This window comes from Neofelis nebulosa, chromosome X (genome assembly GCF_028018385.1).
Source record: "Neofelis nebulosa isolate mNeoNeb1 chromosome X, mNeoNeb1.pri, whole genome shotgun sequence".
Taxonomy (NCBI): Eukaryota; Metazoa; Chordata; class Mammalia; order Carnivora; family Felidae; genus Neofelis; species Neofelis nebulosa.
In genome coordinates this window covers 27,146,397-27,164,456 of record NC_080800.1, presented here as the reverse complement: position 1 = coordinate 27,164,456, position 18,060 = coordinate 27,146,397, and the positions used below count along the sequence as shown (strand labels likewise).

Below are 18,060 nucleotides of genomic sequence, written 5' to 3'. Positions count from 1 at the left end.
ACCATGAGATCGTGACCTGAGCCGAAGTCGAGAGTTGGACACCTAAACGACCAAGCTCCCCAAGCGCCCCCAGATAATATTACTTCCACCGAGTTACTGTGAAAATTAAGTAAGTTAATTCCTCTTGTCATGAACAGAATGCTTAATAAATATCCGCCATTTTTGTGATGTATGTATTGCCTTGCCCACGATAACCTATCCTTTCCATGTACGAATCATAACAGCAACGATAACAATAGCTGTTAACATTTATTGAGCAATCGCCCTGTGGAAGAAATGAGGCCCACCGTTGCCCGTGTCTTAGCTACTTCCCACGAAAAGTTCTGCGAGGTGGGTCATGTTGTCCCATTTTACCCACAAGGAAAGTTAATGGTGGAATAACATACCCAGGGACGTGCAGCTTGCAGGCCGTGTTAGTTCACATTCCTGTTTCTTCTCCCATATCTGTCTTTCTGGGCGTCTCTCTGTCACACGTACACATTGGTTTGGTCAACTGGTCATTAAGCACTTGTGACCCACTTACCGTGTGCAGGGTTCAGTGCACCCTGCGGGAGGGTGGGGAGGGGAGGCGGGACAAGCAAGGGATGGTCCCGGCTATCGGGGATTTCACGTGGCATCGCAGGAGATAAGTCCTGTCCCTGCACCTACAACGGACAGTATGACAGAAATGCTCCAAGGAGAGACTGTGAGCCTCGAGGATGCCGAGGAAGCGATCCCTTCCAACCCGGGGGATTGGAAAATAGACATAGAAACAGAGAAAAGACTGGAACTGGGAGCGAAGGGGGAGAAGAACGCTGCAGAGAGGAGCAGCAGCCAAAACAAGTCACGCGGGTGTTAAATTGGATGGAACATTGCAGGACAGGCCAGCTGAGTGTGGCGGACGGTGCGGGGCCGTAGGGCCGGGAAGGGAGGTTTGAGATGCGCCTCACGCTTGTGCGTGCGTCACAGTGAAGCACATCCTGCGCGTTTGGGAACCTCCACATGCTTTTCCAAATATTTGTTCCAAGCAAAGATGTGCAAGGCTAGGAGAAAGTGAAAACAGAAGGTTGTTCTGAATCTATGTTAGGCCCTTGACTGATATTGCGAGATTGGCCGGCTTTAGACCAGACTCCCTTAGCCACTTTTCTGATCTTGTCTAATATCTGTTTTATCCCTTGGGCATTAGCTACACCATAGGAGTGAACCCACTGGAGCTTTGCTGGCTCTGGGCAAGAGCTGACCAACCCCTTGTCGACCACGGGCTGTTCAGAACCAAATTAAGATCCAGATTTGTGAAGCTCGCGTGCCTGGGGCCACCCCTGATGCCTGGTCCACAGAATGCCAGATGACAAAAGCAAAGCATTTCACCCATCACATTCTTCCTTCCCCGCCCCCCCCCCCCAGAATGGAATTCACTAAGCCATCAGGACACCATCAGTATATTCTAGAAAAACCTGATAGGAAAAAAAACACAAAAGAATGGAAATTTTTATCTCCTGCCACCTGAAGATCTACTTCGCAGTAATTTTCAAGTCTACTAAAAACTGAAATCTGAAAATGTCTTTGATCTCATTATCTCCTCTGTAATTACGCTATATTTAAGCCTTGCCTCTACTTTGATGCTTAAGTGTTAATCAGCTGTTGGTTACTCATTAATTCTCAATGATCCATTAACTACCAATAGGATTCCCAAAAACATTAGTCAAAAACAATAGACTAAGACAAAATAAATGCCATTCCTGGGGTCCTTCACTTATCTAGTATACGGGGGAATGACAACCTCCCTAACCTTTGCACGAAAGATTTAGAGGTGGCAGTTTTGACGCTCGTTGGAGCAGTAGTTCGTTTGTGTCTGCCAATGAGCAGAGTGTGAAAAAAATCTCATTTTCACATTACCAAGAAAGCACATCTTTTTTTCGTTCGGCCCTGGTTTGATGAAAAGGGCTCTCGGAGGCCGTACGGTAAAACCGGGGCTCTGGGGGGCGCCTGGGCGGCTCAGTCGGTTCAGCGTCCCACTCCTGATTTCGGCTCAGGTCATGATCTCATGGTTGTGAGATCAAGCCCCGCTCTGACTGCGTGGAGGCTGCTTGGGATCCTCTCTCTCCCTCTCTCTGCCCCTCCCCGCCTCGTGCACACGCGCGCGCTCTCTCTGAAAATAAACAAACGTTTAAAAATCTATTTTAAAAATGGGGTTATGCATTGCTGCTTTAGTGGCCCAGCTTTCGAGGTTCAAAAGATCTGACCAAAGAGGACACATCGTTTTCATTGCTCCTCATTATATCTGATGAGAGGACATCATTTCTCTCCTCTTCCCCCCAGGTGGCCGTTGAGGACCGCATCAGGCAGCTGCACGAAGCCCACCGGGACTTTGGCCCCGCGTCCCAGCACTTCCTTTCCAGTAAGTCGCTGTCACCTTTCATCGTGTAATGTCTTCCTTGCGTCTTGGTAGCAAAGAATAAAGAGCTGAATTACCATCGTCTCTGCCAAGCGCACTGGAGGCATAAATCATCCTGAAATACACCTCGGTGGGAAAATTCAGAGGGTTAGGAGAGGAGGACCGATTAGATCATTTTGCCCAGGCTTCAGCTAACGCATAATTGTTTCCTGCAGTGTGTGCTCAAGTGCTAACTTTGGTAATATTTTTGAGTCTTTAGTTCTCCTTATAGCAGTTCACTTCATAAGCTGGTAATTACGATGCTATATAATTACGATAGGATAATTCAATATGTGTTACTAGGAATCTATAATTCTTTGGCTCTACATAATTCATTAAATACTTCCTGCCTCAAAGTCAGAAGCGCTGCCTATCATGTTTCCTTTCCCTAACCAGTCTTACTGCTCATTTATCCTTGACCTCTATTCATTCTTCTTATTTTAGTTTTCCTATTTTGTATCCATTGTGTCTGTATCATTAATCATACTATTCATATGTAGTATTGATAAATATTGTACGTTTTACAACATACTAAGAGGAACAGCCTTAGTTAACTGAGGGTTTAATATTGGAACATCCTATTAATATAACTTTACCTATTACGTTGCCAACCTCCCGTTTTCCTCTGATTCACGTTATTAATTTCTCCCACTCTTTCTTTGATTACAAAAATGTGTGTTTTGAGGGTTTTTTTTTCTATTTCAAAACCCGTATTTCTACCACATGGAGTTAAGATCTGTTAACACTTTGACATATTTCTTGTTCATACATGAAGATGTATGAGGGCTTAATCATCACTTTAAGGCAATTACTTTCTGCCTGGCAATGTTACGAATATGAACTAATTTAATCCTCGTGCCACCCCGTAAGGTAGATGCCATGATTCCACCCATTTTAAAGATGGGGAAGTTGAGGCACACAGTGCCACAGAGACTGACAGAGCCAGGATTCAAAAGCCAGTGGGCTCCAGAGTCTGATGAATCACCATACTGGACTGTCATTTACTTAATTTATGTATTTTATAGACAGGAAGTAATTCTGTGTGACCTCCCTTCATCTTGTGTTGCCTTCTTTTATTGCCACGTTCTGGTCCTTTCCTTTCCTTTCCGTTTCATTTTCCATAGGTTCGGAAAAAAGATCTTTGCTCACGTTTTCAAGTATGTGAGCGGATGCTTCCGTGTGTCTCCAGTTGGCCGTTGTCTTTTTGAACAAAAGTTCCTAGAAAGTGGTGGTCCTGTCTTTTTGTTACACACTGATAATGTATTAAGTAACAAGCTGTCTTACTTTCCTGACTGGGTCTGACCTTACCCTGTGCACACGGTCATTATTTGGACAGTATCGCACATGCTTAGGAAGGGCCCGAAGAAGCAGGGGCAAGTTAAAGGAGTTTACGCAATCAAGTGGAACGGTGGCTTGTAGGCATGCCTAGCATAATTACCAAGCCTACAGACTTTGTCTTCTGTACTCTTCCAAATCACTGGCCTGCTTAAGTCGCCCTGGTGACTGCCACTCTCTTCGATTTCATTGAGATTAAATGCACTAACATATTTGTAGATGACTCATAAGCCATAAACGAAAATATTACTATTATGAATATTCATTACTCCTCAAACACCATGTGCATTGATTCACCCTGTCTTCTCTCTCTGCCTGCCCCACCCAAATTCCCGTGTCTTCCCCATTAAAACCTCTTCTCAGAAAATGATATGTTATTTAACCCAGGTGATAGGTAGAGTTTAATGTGTACTTCTCCCGGGTTATTTGCATTTTAATAGGGTGAAAAGCCATTAGCCTGAGGAATGAGTCTCTGTTGGTAGAACGCCATCCATAATCTCTGAGCTGTGAGGGGAGAACTGGGAGGGGCCAGGTGGAACATTCGAGCACCTTTTAAACAATATCACACCAGTGCCCACGTCCACAAAGGTCAGGCTGGTGGCCACAGACGCTCATAAAGACACCCATCTCCCTGCCTCAGTGGAGCGAGCCCCGCAAGCCACCAATTTCTTACTCGTGTGGAATGTCAGTATATGCTTAGAAGCTCTGCCTAGGGATAGCAAACATTAGCACTTCGGTTTAAGGGATATTTGAGAAATAGGACGGTGGGACTAAAGACTCAATGAAGACTGTTTCTTTGTGTCGTCCTCTTTCATTTTTATTTTACTTTATTTCTTGGACTCCTGACCCTGAGATCAAGACCTGAAGTGAGATCAAGAGTTGGACACTTAATGGACCGAGCCACCCAGGCGCGCCCCTGTCCATTTTTTTTTTTTTAAGTTATAGAGGTAATATATGCCCCCTCTAGGAAATTTTGGAAAGCAGAGAGTACAAACAGGAAAGAAACAATTACCCTTCATCTCACCCCTTGGAGATAACCACTATAAAAAGTGTGCTTTCTATACTTTAGATACTTTTCTTTTTTTTTCTTTTTTTTTTTTCACATTTATTTATTTTTGAGCCAGAGAGAGAGCATGAACAGGGGAGGGTCAGAGAAAGAGGGAGACACAGAATCTGAAACAGGCTCCAGGCTCTGAGCTGTCAGCACAGAGCCCGACGCGGGGCTCGAACCCACGGACCGCGAGATCGTGACCTGAGCCGAAGTCGGCCGCTTAACCGGCTGAGCCACCCAGGCGCCCCGTAGATACTTTTCTTTTTAAACCAAACAGGGATAAAAACACATGAACATTTTGTGACCTGCTTTAATATATATAAATATATATATTATATACTATATATATAAAGTATTATGTATATATGTATATATATAGTATTATACGTATAGTATATAGTATTATATATATAGTATATAGTATTATATATGTATATATAGTATTATATGTATAGTATATAGTATTATATATAGTATATAGTATTTTATATATGTATATATGTATATATATAATATATACTATAATAAAAATATTTATGTGTGCTTAAATATTCCTCTACAGAATAATTTTTTAAATGGCTGGGCAGTATTCTCTACCAGATTTACCAAGACAATTCTTAATTACTCATCAGGAAAGTTATTTCAGATTTTTCACTATGCTATCCAACACTGTGAGTAACATCCTTTATACACCTTTGGAAATATCTCCTATTCTTTCTACAAGATAAATTCCTAAAAACAGAACTGCTCTGTAAAAGGATGTTTACATTGGTAAGGCTTTTGATATGTGCTGCCACACTGACCTCTAAAAATCTGCTCGAGAAATTGGGTGCCCCGTCAAAACCGTATCTGAGGCAGGGCCCTAACCCAAGTCACTTATTTGCCGTTAAATTGTGTTCACTGAAAGCACAACCATTTTTCCCCTAAAACAAATAAAAATATGTTTGAAAAAAAATACCACTAAGGTCATAGTAAATGAATTTGACTTGGTAGATGTCTAACTGGCTTCCAAGTTACTAGGAATAATAATAATACTAAGTCTTTGAGACTTAGAAATTACAAAGAGAAATGAAGATGAGCCGCTCATTGTGCCCACAAACATGCTCGCCGTCTCTGTCTCTCTTATTCTCCCTGTCCATTTCTCTCCTCCCTTCATCTGTCTCTCCCTCTCTCTCTCTCTCTCTCTCACACACACACACACACACACACGCATTCCCCTTTGAAAATTACATTACCAGCTGTCTTTTTTTTTTTTTATCAGTAGAGAGAGGCAGTCTTTTACTAAAGAAAAGTATTCAGTGTTTCTTCTTGGTACCCCAATCTCTACTTGTTAAAGAAGTTGTTTCTTTTATCTTAGATCTGAGAGAAATGAGAAGAGAAAAACATTGTAAAATCTGACCCTTATCCATTGCTAGACACTAGCTTGCCTTTAATTCCAGCTTTAATATTCTACCACTTTTTAAAAAAAAGATCTTAGGTAATCTCTACACCTGATGTGGGGCTCGAACTCATGACCCCAAGATCACGAGTTGCATGTTCCACCAACTGAGCCAGCCAGGAGCCCCAATATTCTACCACTTTTAATTGACTTTGGCAACTTAAACCAAGAAAAGGGAGAAGTTCTACTACCTTGATTTTTAAAAATCATATAAATTTATACATGTAATTTATTAAATTTGTATAGAATTTTTAATCACACTGTTGGCATTGATACATATATTAGTGCCCATGTCTTCATATGTCAATATCAAGAAAGTACTCTAGTATTTATTGACATAGTACTCTGAAAATTGTCCATCCTTTATCTTCAAGAATTTAAAACCTTAAAAAAAAAAAAAAAGAACTTAAGCTCTTTTTTTGCGTCAATTTTCTCAGTTCTCTGAGCTTCTATTGTAAATTTTACATAACCAAGGATAACTATATATTTGAATAAAGGTAGAAATTTTTCTGTAACAGTGAAAAGAACTCAGAGTTGCCTTACGATTTTACCAGTTCTACGAAATCTTACCATTTGCGACCACACGGATGGAGCTAGAGAGTATTATGCTAAGAGAAATAAGTCAGTCGGAGAAAGACACATACCATATGATTTCACCCAGATGTGGAGTTTAAGAAACAAAACAAACAAGCGAAGGGGAAAAAAGAGAGAGATACAAATCAAGAAACAGACTCTTAACTATAGAGAACAAACATGGTTACCAGAGGGGAGGTGCGGGGCGGGGGGGGGGGGGGGTGCGGAGAAGGGGGCACTGGGTTACATAGGTGATGAGGCTTAAGGAGGGCACTTGGGATGAGGAGAGATGTATGGAAGTGTTAAATCCCTATATTGTACACCTGAAACTAATATTAAGCTGTATGTTAACTAACTGGGATTTTAAAACTTAAACAAAATATTTTACCAGTCGTAGAATTCCCCAGAGTAGCATTTTCCAAGCCACGTTCCTAAGAATGTTAATGTTCTGTATGATGTTAGTAACTCTTCCTTGAAAAAAGAGTTTTGTGGTCAATAAGATTGGAAAAACTAGCTTATAAAGATGAGAAAGTTTCTTTTTTGTTGGAATTGTTGCAGCCTTTAATATACATCGAAACGCTAAGAGGAGGAAAAAGTCAGTAGCTCTTCTCCCTACTTACGTGACTATGGAAGCCTTTTTCAGGCATACCAATTAATTTCTCACTAAACATGTCATGGAACATAGTATAGGAATCTTTGCCCTAAAGTGGTATTCGCCAAATGGTTTAATAATGAGAACTTTCTGCTGAAGGTAGGAAGAACACGGTCCAATTAAAAAGAAAATGAGTTATTTATAAGGCAAAAGGGTCAACTTTCTCTTTCCTGAGGTTTCTGGCTCCCGCCCCCACCCCAGGAGTCCCATATGCTGTAGAATTTCCTAACTGGAGAGAGGCTAAGGGAGACTCTATCTGAGTTGTTTTCTTAGTACTCATTAGTGAATGCTGAAATCAGTTTAATGACTTGCAACCAACAATTTTTTAATGGAATGGAAGAGACTGGAAAATATCAGAGTACATTGCCCAAGCAAGGTTAAGTATTGTTTCGACATTTCGGTTTCGGTTAAGGGTGGGGGTACGTGAGTGCACGCGTGCATACGTGTGTGCTACAACAAAATGTAAAATACTTTCCTTCTGTGGGTTGCAGTCAAAAGAAGTGTAAAAGACACTGAAAGACGCCACCCCTACCCTTCTTTTTACCGATGACAGAATAGGTGCAGAAAGGTGAAATGACATTACCAAGGTCACACGCGCGGTTATAATAGATGTGGGACTGGACCCCAGTTTCTGAACTTACAAGCCACATCTCACACTGCCTTAACCATTTACAACACTCAGGCCAGCGCTTGCCTGGTTTTTCTGATACCGCCACAGGTTTCTCTCTTCTGTTTCTCTTGGTCTGGGCCGCACTAGGTTGATTTACAGAGCCTGAATTTTTCTCCGGATGCCTCGGGGCCAGGTGTTGTCTCCCTCGGGATGTGGGTTAAGACTCTGGCATTAAGCTGACTAGGTTCAAGTGCTGGTCAGATACTCAGTCTCTTTATCTTCATCTGTAAAATGGGGATAATAGTAACGTTTCATCACATGTAAGACATGGTCCCTCCCACCAAGTTATAAAAGCCCTGAAATCAGAGTGCGTCTAACGTCCAGTGAAGTTTTGAATTCAGTGAAATACGGTAATATTATCTTACAGGGTTATAGTGAGGATCAAATCGTATATATACATATATATACGATTATATATAAATATATATATATATACACGTGTATAAATAAATATATATAAATATATACACGTGTATATATATTTATATAAATATAAATAAATATATATACACGTGTATATATATAAATATATACACGTGTATATATATATAAATATATACACGTGTATAAATATATATATAAATATATACACGTGTATAAATATATATATAAATATATATACGTGTATATATTTATATATATTTACATATACATATCAAATCGTATATAGACATATATATAAATATACATATATATATTTGTATATATTATATATACGTATGTATATTTATATATATTTATATATATTTATATATTTATTTATATATATTTATATATTTATTTATACATATATATATATATATATATATATATATATATCCACTGCAGATGGGCTTTGCCTCCTTGGAGCTGCAGGCAGAGGACATGGGCTTAGGTGATCGGGGGACACCTGCAATATATATATATATATATATATATATATATATATATATATTTATATATATTTATATATATTGATATATACATATCAAATCGTATATATACGTATATATATAAATATACATATATATATTATTTATTTATATATAAATCACATATATGTATATATATACGTAAATCGTATATATATGTGTATATATACGTAAATCGTATATATATGTGTATATATATGTAAATTGTATATATATGTAAATTTATATATATAAATCATATATATATGTAAAATATATAGAGTAGCACGTAGCACATAGTGATGTATAAGTGATTGGTATTAGCGTTAGCTTTAGCATTAGCATAGTGTCTTTGTGACTGTCAATTTAACGGTATAACTTCTCATCTGCCTGTTAGAGTCCAACTAGACATGAAAGTGTCATTCATTGTCCTGTTTTTAATTGTGTGTAACTAGTTTCTCTCCTTCCTGAAGGTATTTTTCATGGATCTAAGGGCAGTGTTTTCTGTATTATAAGAGCTCAATAGTCATTTGTGTAATTAATGAATGGATGAATAATCAACGAGTAGACCCTAATCTCTGCAAGGACAGGATGGTTTTATATTCTCCAGCACCTAACATGGTATCTGTACTTGGTAGATGTTCAATAAAATCATTTACAGAGTGAATTATGTTTTATACCCAAAAGAAGACGAGGTAAATTTGCTCCTGACACTGCTACTACACAGTGGCATGAGATTTAGCATAGCGACTGTCACATAGTAGACCCTCAATAAATAACGTGACCTTTCATGTTGCCTCTGAGCAACGACTAATAGCATTGAGAACTTGACATGGTCCTTTTTATAAAAGTCTCCTGTGCCCTGTAATATATTACGAGATAAAGCGCACTTCTAAATTACGGCATGATCGTAGCTATATTAGGAAATAAAATAGAAACAACAGAAGAGGATACATAAAGACAAGACTGGAAAGAAAATACATCAAAATGCAAAGAGCTATTGTGTTTTTCTTTCTTTTTACCTTTGCAGATGTTTTTATAATAAGCGTGTATTACTTTGCTAACGGAAAAAAAAAAACAGTAATGGTAAAGATTTTTATTCTCTAGCTTTTAACCCACTGACCTCTCGCAGTATTAAACTCTCTTGATGGCTATGGAACTCCGTAAGACGGATTTCCTTTTTACTATTTGTTCTGAATTTAAACACTGTGTGCTTCATTGAGTGATCTTCTTGTTCTCAGATGATGAGGCACTGTAAAAACAGAGAATTGATCACTTATTTCTTCTAGGCTTCATCATCTGAAGTTTCTGAATCAAATCCCTGGTCAACTCTTACCTCGTTAAAGCACCCCAAGCCGTTACCGTTTCCCCTTGCTACGTAGGACTGAGAAGTTTGTTTCCATCCTGACAGGTGCCAAACTTTCATCCCTGTACCCGCCCCCTCCCCCCACCATCCCACTGCCCGCCTTCTCCTAGTCACACGCTTCATAAAGAAGGTGGGGGAAAATGCGTTAAGCACATCTAATAATTGCTGATATTTCACTCAACACTGCTACCGTTGTCCTCCGGGGATGGATGAATTTGAAATACGAGTGGGCCAATAATTTAAAGCTACAGATAGGCTTAAAGAAGCCATCATGATAAAAGTCAGGAAGAAGCCGGCAGCCTGAGTACGAGACGATTTTCAGCCCAAAGCTCCCTATCAGGGAAAAATCTCAGGGCCAAATAATTTGGGCCAATTTCCTCCGTCATCACATGCTGTCGCGAGTGTTGGGAGTTCGGGACAGATGCCTTCTAACTTAGCAGCGATGCTGGTGACACCTCCATGAGTTCAAAGGTAGCCTTTCAGATGTCCACGAAAAGCACAGTGATGATGATTAAGCTCTTTTCCTCAAAATCTTTTTCTCTGGGCCCTGAAGGGGGCACCAGCAGCCTCAACTCCTCCCAGACATGATGATGCTACCCATGCAAAATGTGACTGTGGAGTTCATTGGCTTCATCTCCACCCGGCGCTCCCCCACGTACCCGGGAGTTAGTCAGGTGGCAGGGCAGAGATGAAGCAAATATTTGTCTTCTTTCTTATTTTGTCTTCCTCATCACAACGGACGTCTCTGGGCCTCATGGGAACCTAGGGCACCGGGACCAGCCCCACAGTCCTAAATCAGTTTCGTGACACATGGGCACTATTTCAGTGGAATGCAGGCTCTGAAAGGTATATTTTTACACTCCCTGGAAAATGAAGGCGTTTGTGAGTTTGGCCTAGGGTACTGTTTTGTCATCTGTCCCCAAATACAAAGCTTTGCAACACAGAAATGGTGGAATCCCATCCCTGTGGGCAAAAATCATTACTTTCATTTTTCCATTTGGATGTTTTCCATTTTCAGAGCGCACCCAGCATGGGATTACAAAATACTTGGTGGCGAGAACTTTGAGGTGAGGACAGAGGCATTTTGTTCTTTTGTGGACTGGCATAAACTGCACCTGCTTTAAAACCCATTCTCTTGAATTTTTCAGTATACTTTCAGATCTCAGCAAGAGCGACCCTCTTGATTGCAGTCCACTGCAGAGGGGCTTTGCCTCCTTGGAGCTGCAGGCAGAGGACATGGGCTTAGGTGATCGGGGGACACCTGCAAACATTAGGAGGGACAGGGAATGGCAGTCACCACGAACAGTGTTTGCGTCTCTCTCCGTGTGCTTTGCCGCTGTGGACTCCACACGACCACGGCATCGTGGCTTCTCTCTCCTCTCTGCCCTGTCCTTACTCACGGTTTCTCCGGCCTTATGACTTCGGTTTTCTTCTTTAAGTCGTCTCCCTTTTCGTTTAACTCCCCACCTTCCCACCCTCTTAACTTTTCTATATATGTTACAATCAAACTCGCCAAGAAAGAGAGTCTGATTTGGTCAGGTGTTTACTGTCTATTTATACCGAAACCAGGCTTTCTTGACCTGGGCACTCCGGACAACTCCTCGTTGTGGGGACTGGGCTGTACATGGTAGGGTGTTTAGCAACATCCCTGCCCTCTCCCCGCTACGCAACAGTAGTACCCACTCTCTCGGTTGTGACCACCAAAAATGCCTCCGGATGTTGTCGCGTGCCCTCCGAAAGGCAAAGTTGTCCCTTCCACTCCCGTATCCCTAACTCCTGGACAGTGTGTGGCCATAGCAGTTGAGTCACAAGGGACACCAAGTAGAATGGCCTCCGACTGAGGAATCACTTGAAACTACTTTTCTAAACTCCCACGTCTGACGCAACAAGGAGGAGTGTCCTCAGCAGACAACCTTCAGCCGTCTGTCCTTTTGGGAATTGCTTCAGCTGTCTCCCCCAAGGTCACACCCCTTCCACGCGCAGGTCCTGACGGATGCAGGAGTGTAACGACCTGGCCGTTTGGGCCCAACTCGGGAGAACTCTAGCGTTCTACTTCAGGAACTCCAGTGAGGTTAATGGAGACTCACTGGGCCTGAATCCTAGCTTGCCTTTTCCCGGTTGCCATTCGTGGTTCCTTTCTTCTCCCTTCCTCAGGCGTTGAGCTCAAGGGCACAGCATACTAAATATCCCGCTCTCTAAACTTTGTCTTAGAGGCTGTTTCCTAGGGAACCCCATCTGTTAGGGGACAACGTGACTGACAGGAATTTCAAAGTATATGAGGAAAAGGCATTATGATAGGCTCATTCTGGCCACTGGGTGATTTGATTTATTCTTGCCTTTCCTTATGAGGTTGATGATTTTGCCCAGTGTATGTAGTGATGATCATTATTTCAGATGCCCGACCTCATGACCTCCATTAATGGGTAAGGACTTCAAGAACAGCATAAGATTACATCAGCCTCTTGCCTTACACCTTAAGTTCGGCAGCATGCATACCAATGACAGACAAGAGTTAGAATGAAGGATAGTCGATAAAATAGATCATAAAAGGAAATGGGTTGGAGTGTGAGCGCCAGAAGGGTAAAGGGCAGGAGTTCCTTTTTTTTTTTTTTTAACATCAGGCATCCAACATCTTGCAGAGAAGTGCAGGATATGGCTTGATTGAATGAATAACTGGGCACTCTAAAGATTATTCCCTCTCTCATACAATAGGAAAGAACTGAGTCTAGAGCCTGGTCTAATGTCCTGAAGAAATGAGGAGCTTCGCTTTATTTTCAGCCAGCTGAGAATTGATTCATTGTGTCATTCACCTAGTCTCTTCAATGACTAGTATAGGTCAAACTCTGTTCTCGATACTGGGGAAACAGTAGTAGATAAAAGAAAAACTCTCTCTCACGGAGGTTACACTTGAATAGGAGAAAGCAGTCAGGTCATGAGAAGTTTAATTAAGAAGAATAAGGGGCGCGTGGGTGGCTCAGTCCATTGAGCGTCCAAATTTGATTTCGACTCAGGTCACGATCTCACAGTTTGTGGGTTCGAGTGTGGTGGTCATGGGGGTGGCATTTGGATGGAGAAGTGAAGAAACAAACCAGGCACATACTGGGGTGGGGAGGGAGACAAAACAGGGTTCCGGGCAGCGGAAACCATAAATGTGAAGACGCTGACGTGAGAGCAAGCATGGTGGGGTTTCAGGAACAACAAGGAGTGTAGTAAGACTGACGCTGAGGAAGCAAGGTGGTGAATCATAAGGTGGTCCTGGAGCGACCAAGAGCCAGGCGAGGTAGGGCCTTGGCAACTATGGTTAAAAACCTTTGAAATTTCTTTTTGAGAAGGGAAGACTCAGGAGGGTTCTGAGCTAGGAAGCGACACGATCTGACTCACTATGCCTGTAGCATTCATTCATATACTCGTTAACAAACACTAGGCCCTTGGAATAGACAGAATCCTGGCCTTGGGATGCTCAAGTTCTAAACAAAAAAGAAAGACCCGTAAGGAAAAGAAATCATGACCTTCTGTAGTCGTGATAAATAGGAGTGGTGCAAGTAGAGAGGAAGGAGGAATTAATTCTACGGGAAGCAAAATGAGATGTTCTCTACAGACTAGTAAATGAGCCCAATTACCACGGAGGGGGGTACTTCCCACACAGCACCAAGCAATTCTCATATACCAGCAGGTCCTAGAATTCAACTCCATTCCGACACTATCGACCCGTTAGAGAGCGTCAGATTCCACAGGTTAAGAGTACAGTCCTACAAGACTGTCCCCCCCACCCCCCAACGACCCACCCTGCCCACTCCAGACACCAGTCACAAGCCAGCTTCTGACCAGTGTTTCTGACCAACCAGCTCTAGACTGGAGATTTCCACGGCCTCCTCCTTGGACTTCAGACAGTCGCAAATCTAGATCGTCACCTCTACCTCTTCTGGGCAGACTGACTAAACCAGAAGGGCCGAGGACCTCCTCCTCAGCTTTGATTAATTTGCTAGAGGTACTCCCCGAACTGAGAGAAGCATTTCACTCACAAGATCACCAGTTTATCACAAAGAAACGTAACTCAGGATCACCCCCATGAAAGAGGTGGACGGGAAGCGTGGGGCTTGCGTGGCCTCCCCAGGTGAGCCACTCTCCCCGCATCTCCAACCCGGAAGCTCTGCAAACCTTGTCCTTTGGGGGTTTATGGAGGCTTCATTACAGACTGATGATTGATCAAATCATCAGCCATTGGCAGTTGAGTCACCCTCCGGCCTCTTTCCTTTCCCACCTCCCCAGGGGTTGGGCAGAGGTGGGGACTGCAAGTTCTAACCCTCTAATGAAGAGGTTGGATCACCAGAGGCCCATCCTCTGGTGCCTTCCAAAAGTCACCTCATTAACGTAACAAGAGATACCTTCATTGCTCTCCACCCAGGAAATTCCAAGGGTCTTGGGAACTGTGAGCCAGGAACTACAGTTCCTGCTCAACTGCGTTGGCAGGGAGCCAGTGTATATCTCATAAATCGCAACATCACAACTAGAGTTAATGCACATTGTCTCTGAAGCTACATGCAAATCCAAGGTAGAGAATGTTTCATCCGAGAGGAATCTAGCAAACAATGCTTCTGATTGCTTGGCCCCTGATTGCTTTCACTTAGCAAGGTTCACAAGATGTATTCTGATATGATGAATATCCCCCTTTCCAATTTTACATGTAGCCTCCTTATAGCCCTTTTGTCCAGAAAGGGATTTCTTATGTATGTATAATGAATATAAATATAGGTTTTAGAGAGTGCTAATGTTTTAATGAGCTAGGAATAGGCAGACAAGAGAGAATAATTGAAGGATTAGTCAACATGGGGACAATTTGACTTGGAAAGAGAAAATCTGAGCAGGAAATGTCTAGGAAAAATTGAGAGGAGGAATAGAATGGCATGAGCTCATTTATGGTGTGAGTTAAGGACAGGGGTATTTATTCTCAAAAGGTAAAAAGCGAGAGCTTCTATTGCAGACCTTGACCGAGGCCAGCTAGCAAGGGAGAGGGACTGATTCAAAAGATTTGGTCCAGGAGGTCTGGAGCAGATACATGTATTAAAAGGGTGGCAGGGGAAGAGGGAAAGTTTTGAACCCAATCTTTAGTTACTCCTGGAGCCCAACCCAAAAGCTCACCAGAACCCTTGCTATCTTAAGGCAAAATACAGGACAACAAGGCTTATGTCTTCAACAAGATCAGATAATTCCTCTAACGTGAACCAGCCACACGTTTATTTATTTAGTTATGGAAAAAAAAAGATAGTAAGTTTGGTCACATGAAATTTAAAACTCAGAAGCAAAAATAGAAATTAAAACGAAAATGTCTTGTTCTATGTCTTTCTAAAAATACTTAGCTATTTGTTTTGAATTCCTAAACAATTACTAGCGTAAAATGATGACACACGGTTGACTTTCATAGGTGACACCAGCATCAGAATGGCAAAAGGATTTGTCTCCTCTCACGCTGTACTCCTCTGAGAACCGCATAAAATTTTTTGAAGAGGACGAAAAAGGCCGGAAAGGGGGGGGGGGGCGGGGAAGAGGGATTATTTGCTGGGAGCTGTTGCCTAGGCCCACGCTTTAGCGGTCAACAGTCACTTTCGCTCTAGGACCACAGGCTCTCATTGGCCCGGTTCCCCCAGGATTCTTCACACTGGCGGGAAAGTTGGTTCATGGGATAAATACCCTGATGACTCACTACGCTAATGATGCTGCTGCTGCTGATGATGATGATGATAGGGATAGGGATAGGAATCCAAAAAAATGGAGCACTTTTGGCCCTTCGCACGAAGGAAGCATTTTCTGTGGGCTCCCCTCTGTAATATTCACAACAAACCTCTAGAATGAAAAGTATTACTGTCTCTCTTTCATAGCAGAGAAAACAGACTGGACAAGTTTAATAACGTTCCAGTTCAGACTCGGAACCCTTGCAGGTTATCAGCTTCAGAGAAGGGGTTCCAGGAACTAGGGAGCGGCAACCACCTGTGTCCACGGCAAAGACTAAAGTGGGTAACCTGCATTCATCTTGGGGTGATGGTGGAGGATGTGGCTACTGATCCGGGGAGACCTCCGCTTGGGAATCTTTTTGTCCTCTTTCACCTCTTTGATGTTCTTTTACCTCCCTCTCTCCCCCCGCCACCCCTCCTTCTCTTTCTCCCCCTCCCGCTGCCCCTCCCTTCCTCCTATATGAGAATAGAAAGTTGCTCTTCTCGTGTTTATAGGTCTACGGGTCAACTGCGGTTCAGATGATCTAGATAAAGTTCGACTGGGAAGTTTGGCTGCGGGCTGCAGGTTGAAGGTCGTCTGCGTTTAGCTCCAGGCTGCTAGTTCCATTCGGCTTGTTTCTCTATATGTCGGGTGTGGAGACCCACCGAAGGATCAGAGGCCACCTGGGGCACGTACTCCTGGCAGATCCCCAGAGCACAAGAGCACAAGCCTCTGTTCATATCATGTCTGCTAACGCCCCATTGGCCAAAGCGAGTCACATGGCTAAGCCCAAGGTCAAGGGGCCGGGAAGCTTGCCATGAAGCTATGGCTGAAGCACGGATGGTTAATTGATTCACAACGCAGGAAAGCGTTAGGATCAAAACGGAATCTCTCCCCCTTCCTTTTGGCTTTAATTTTTATCATATCCTTAGCTCTTTCTCCCTTTTGCTTTCTAAATGGATGTGCATCTCATCTACAGTCATTTGGTTTTTAATATCCGAGTTGCTCCCTACTGGCTTCGGTTTCAAATTGTACATTCCTTGAAATTTCCCTGGTGCCTAATACAATACCCTTCACACAGAGAGCATTCAGCAAACGGTGTTGACTGCCTGCCGTCTTTTAAAAGCACATCTGGAGAGACACTAAAGGCACCTGGCAATATCGCAGTGACTTGTTAGTAACCTGGCTTAACCCAGATGGCCTGGAGACCGTAGGCACCTTTACGCCGGGGGGAAAGTTCTGTGGTAACACAGTCGGGCACTTCTGTTCAGAAGTAGTCAGAAATTCCATGAGCGGAACTCAGCCGTGACCCTATTGATAGAAACACCTGTCCTCCTGTAGCTGGCCTTGGGTTTCTTTCCTTCTCACTGTCCTGATAATGACAGTGAAGTTTCTTGGAGTTTCGTGTAAGTCAGTTGGAAGGAGCCTTTCTTTCAGGAGCAACCCTACCAAATATCGGTTATGAGATTTTGTAGGACTGTGAAGCCAGCAACCCTTGGGTATGTTTCTCTTTGCAACTCAGGCGCCTCGGCAAGTAGTTTAGTAGGAACTCCTGACTCCCCAGATCACGTGTAAGCCTGATACTCTAAATGACGTGGCCGTCTGCCGGCAAAGCCCACGGCGTGGTATTCTGTTCGCCGTGTGCTTTGGTCTCCGAGCTCGGTGTTACCTGCCTGACAGCTCATAGAATATTTACAGGTTGTTATTCGTGAGGAATTTTAGTTAGCCGTAAAGATTTTCACAGCTATGGCAGACATTAGAGGTCTCATTCATCACTCTGGTGACCTTCCCCTCTGGAATGCAGCCCATCTGTCTCTGCTGTTGAAATCTTTATGGAAAATCTGCCCATCTTTGAAAGTTCAGTAAGTGATCTTAAAGTTTTCATTGAATCTTTACTTTTGATATATGATCCAGACATATGCGGCGCTATTCTTATTTTAATTTAATGTTTGCAATGGTGTTA

General features: G+C 42.5%; 1 protein-coding gene across 20 annotated transcripts in view; it reads left to right on the top strand.

Moving 5' to 3' along the window:
* DMD (dystrophin) overlaps positions 1–18,060 on the top strand; it is a 2,138,536-nt gene that overhangs the window by 1,905,333 nt on the left and 215,143 nt on the right. For all 20 annotated transcript variants that reach the window (XM_058713880.1, XM_058713888.1, XM_058713887.1 and 17 more), the window contains one exon: positions 2,299–2,377. In XM_058713880.1, coding sequence (XP_058569863.1) covers positions 2,299–2,377 — 79 coding nt within the window. The remainder of the gene's footprint in view (positions 1–2,298; positions 2,378–18,060) is intronic.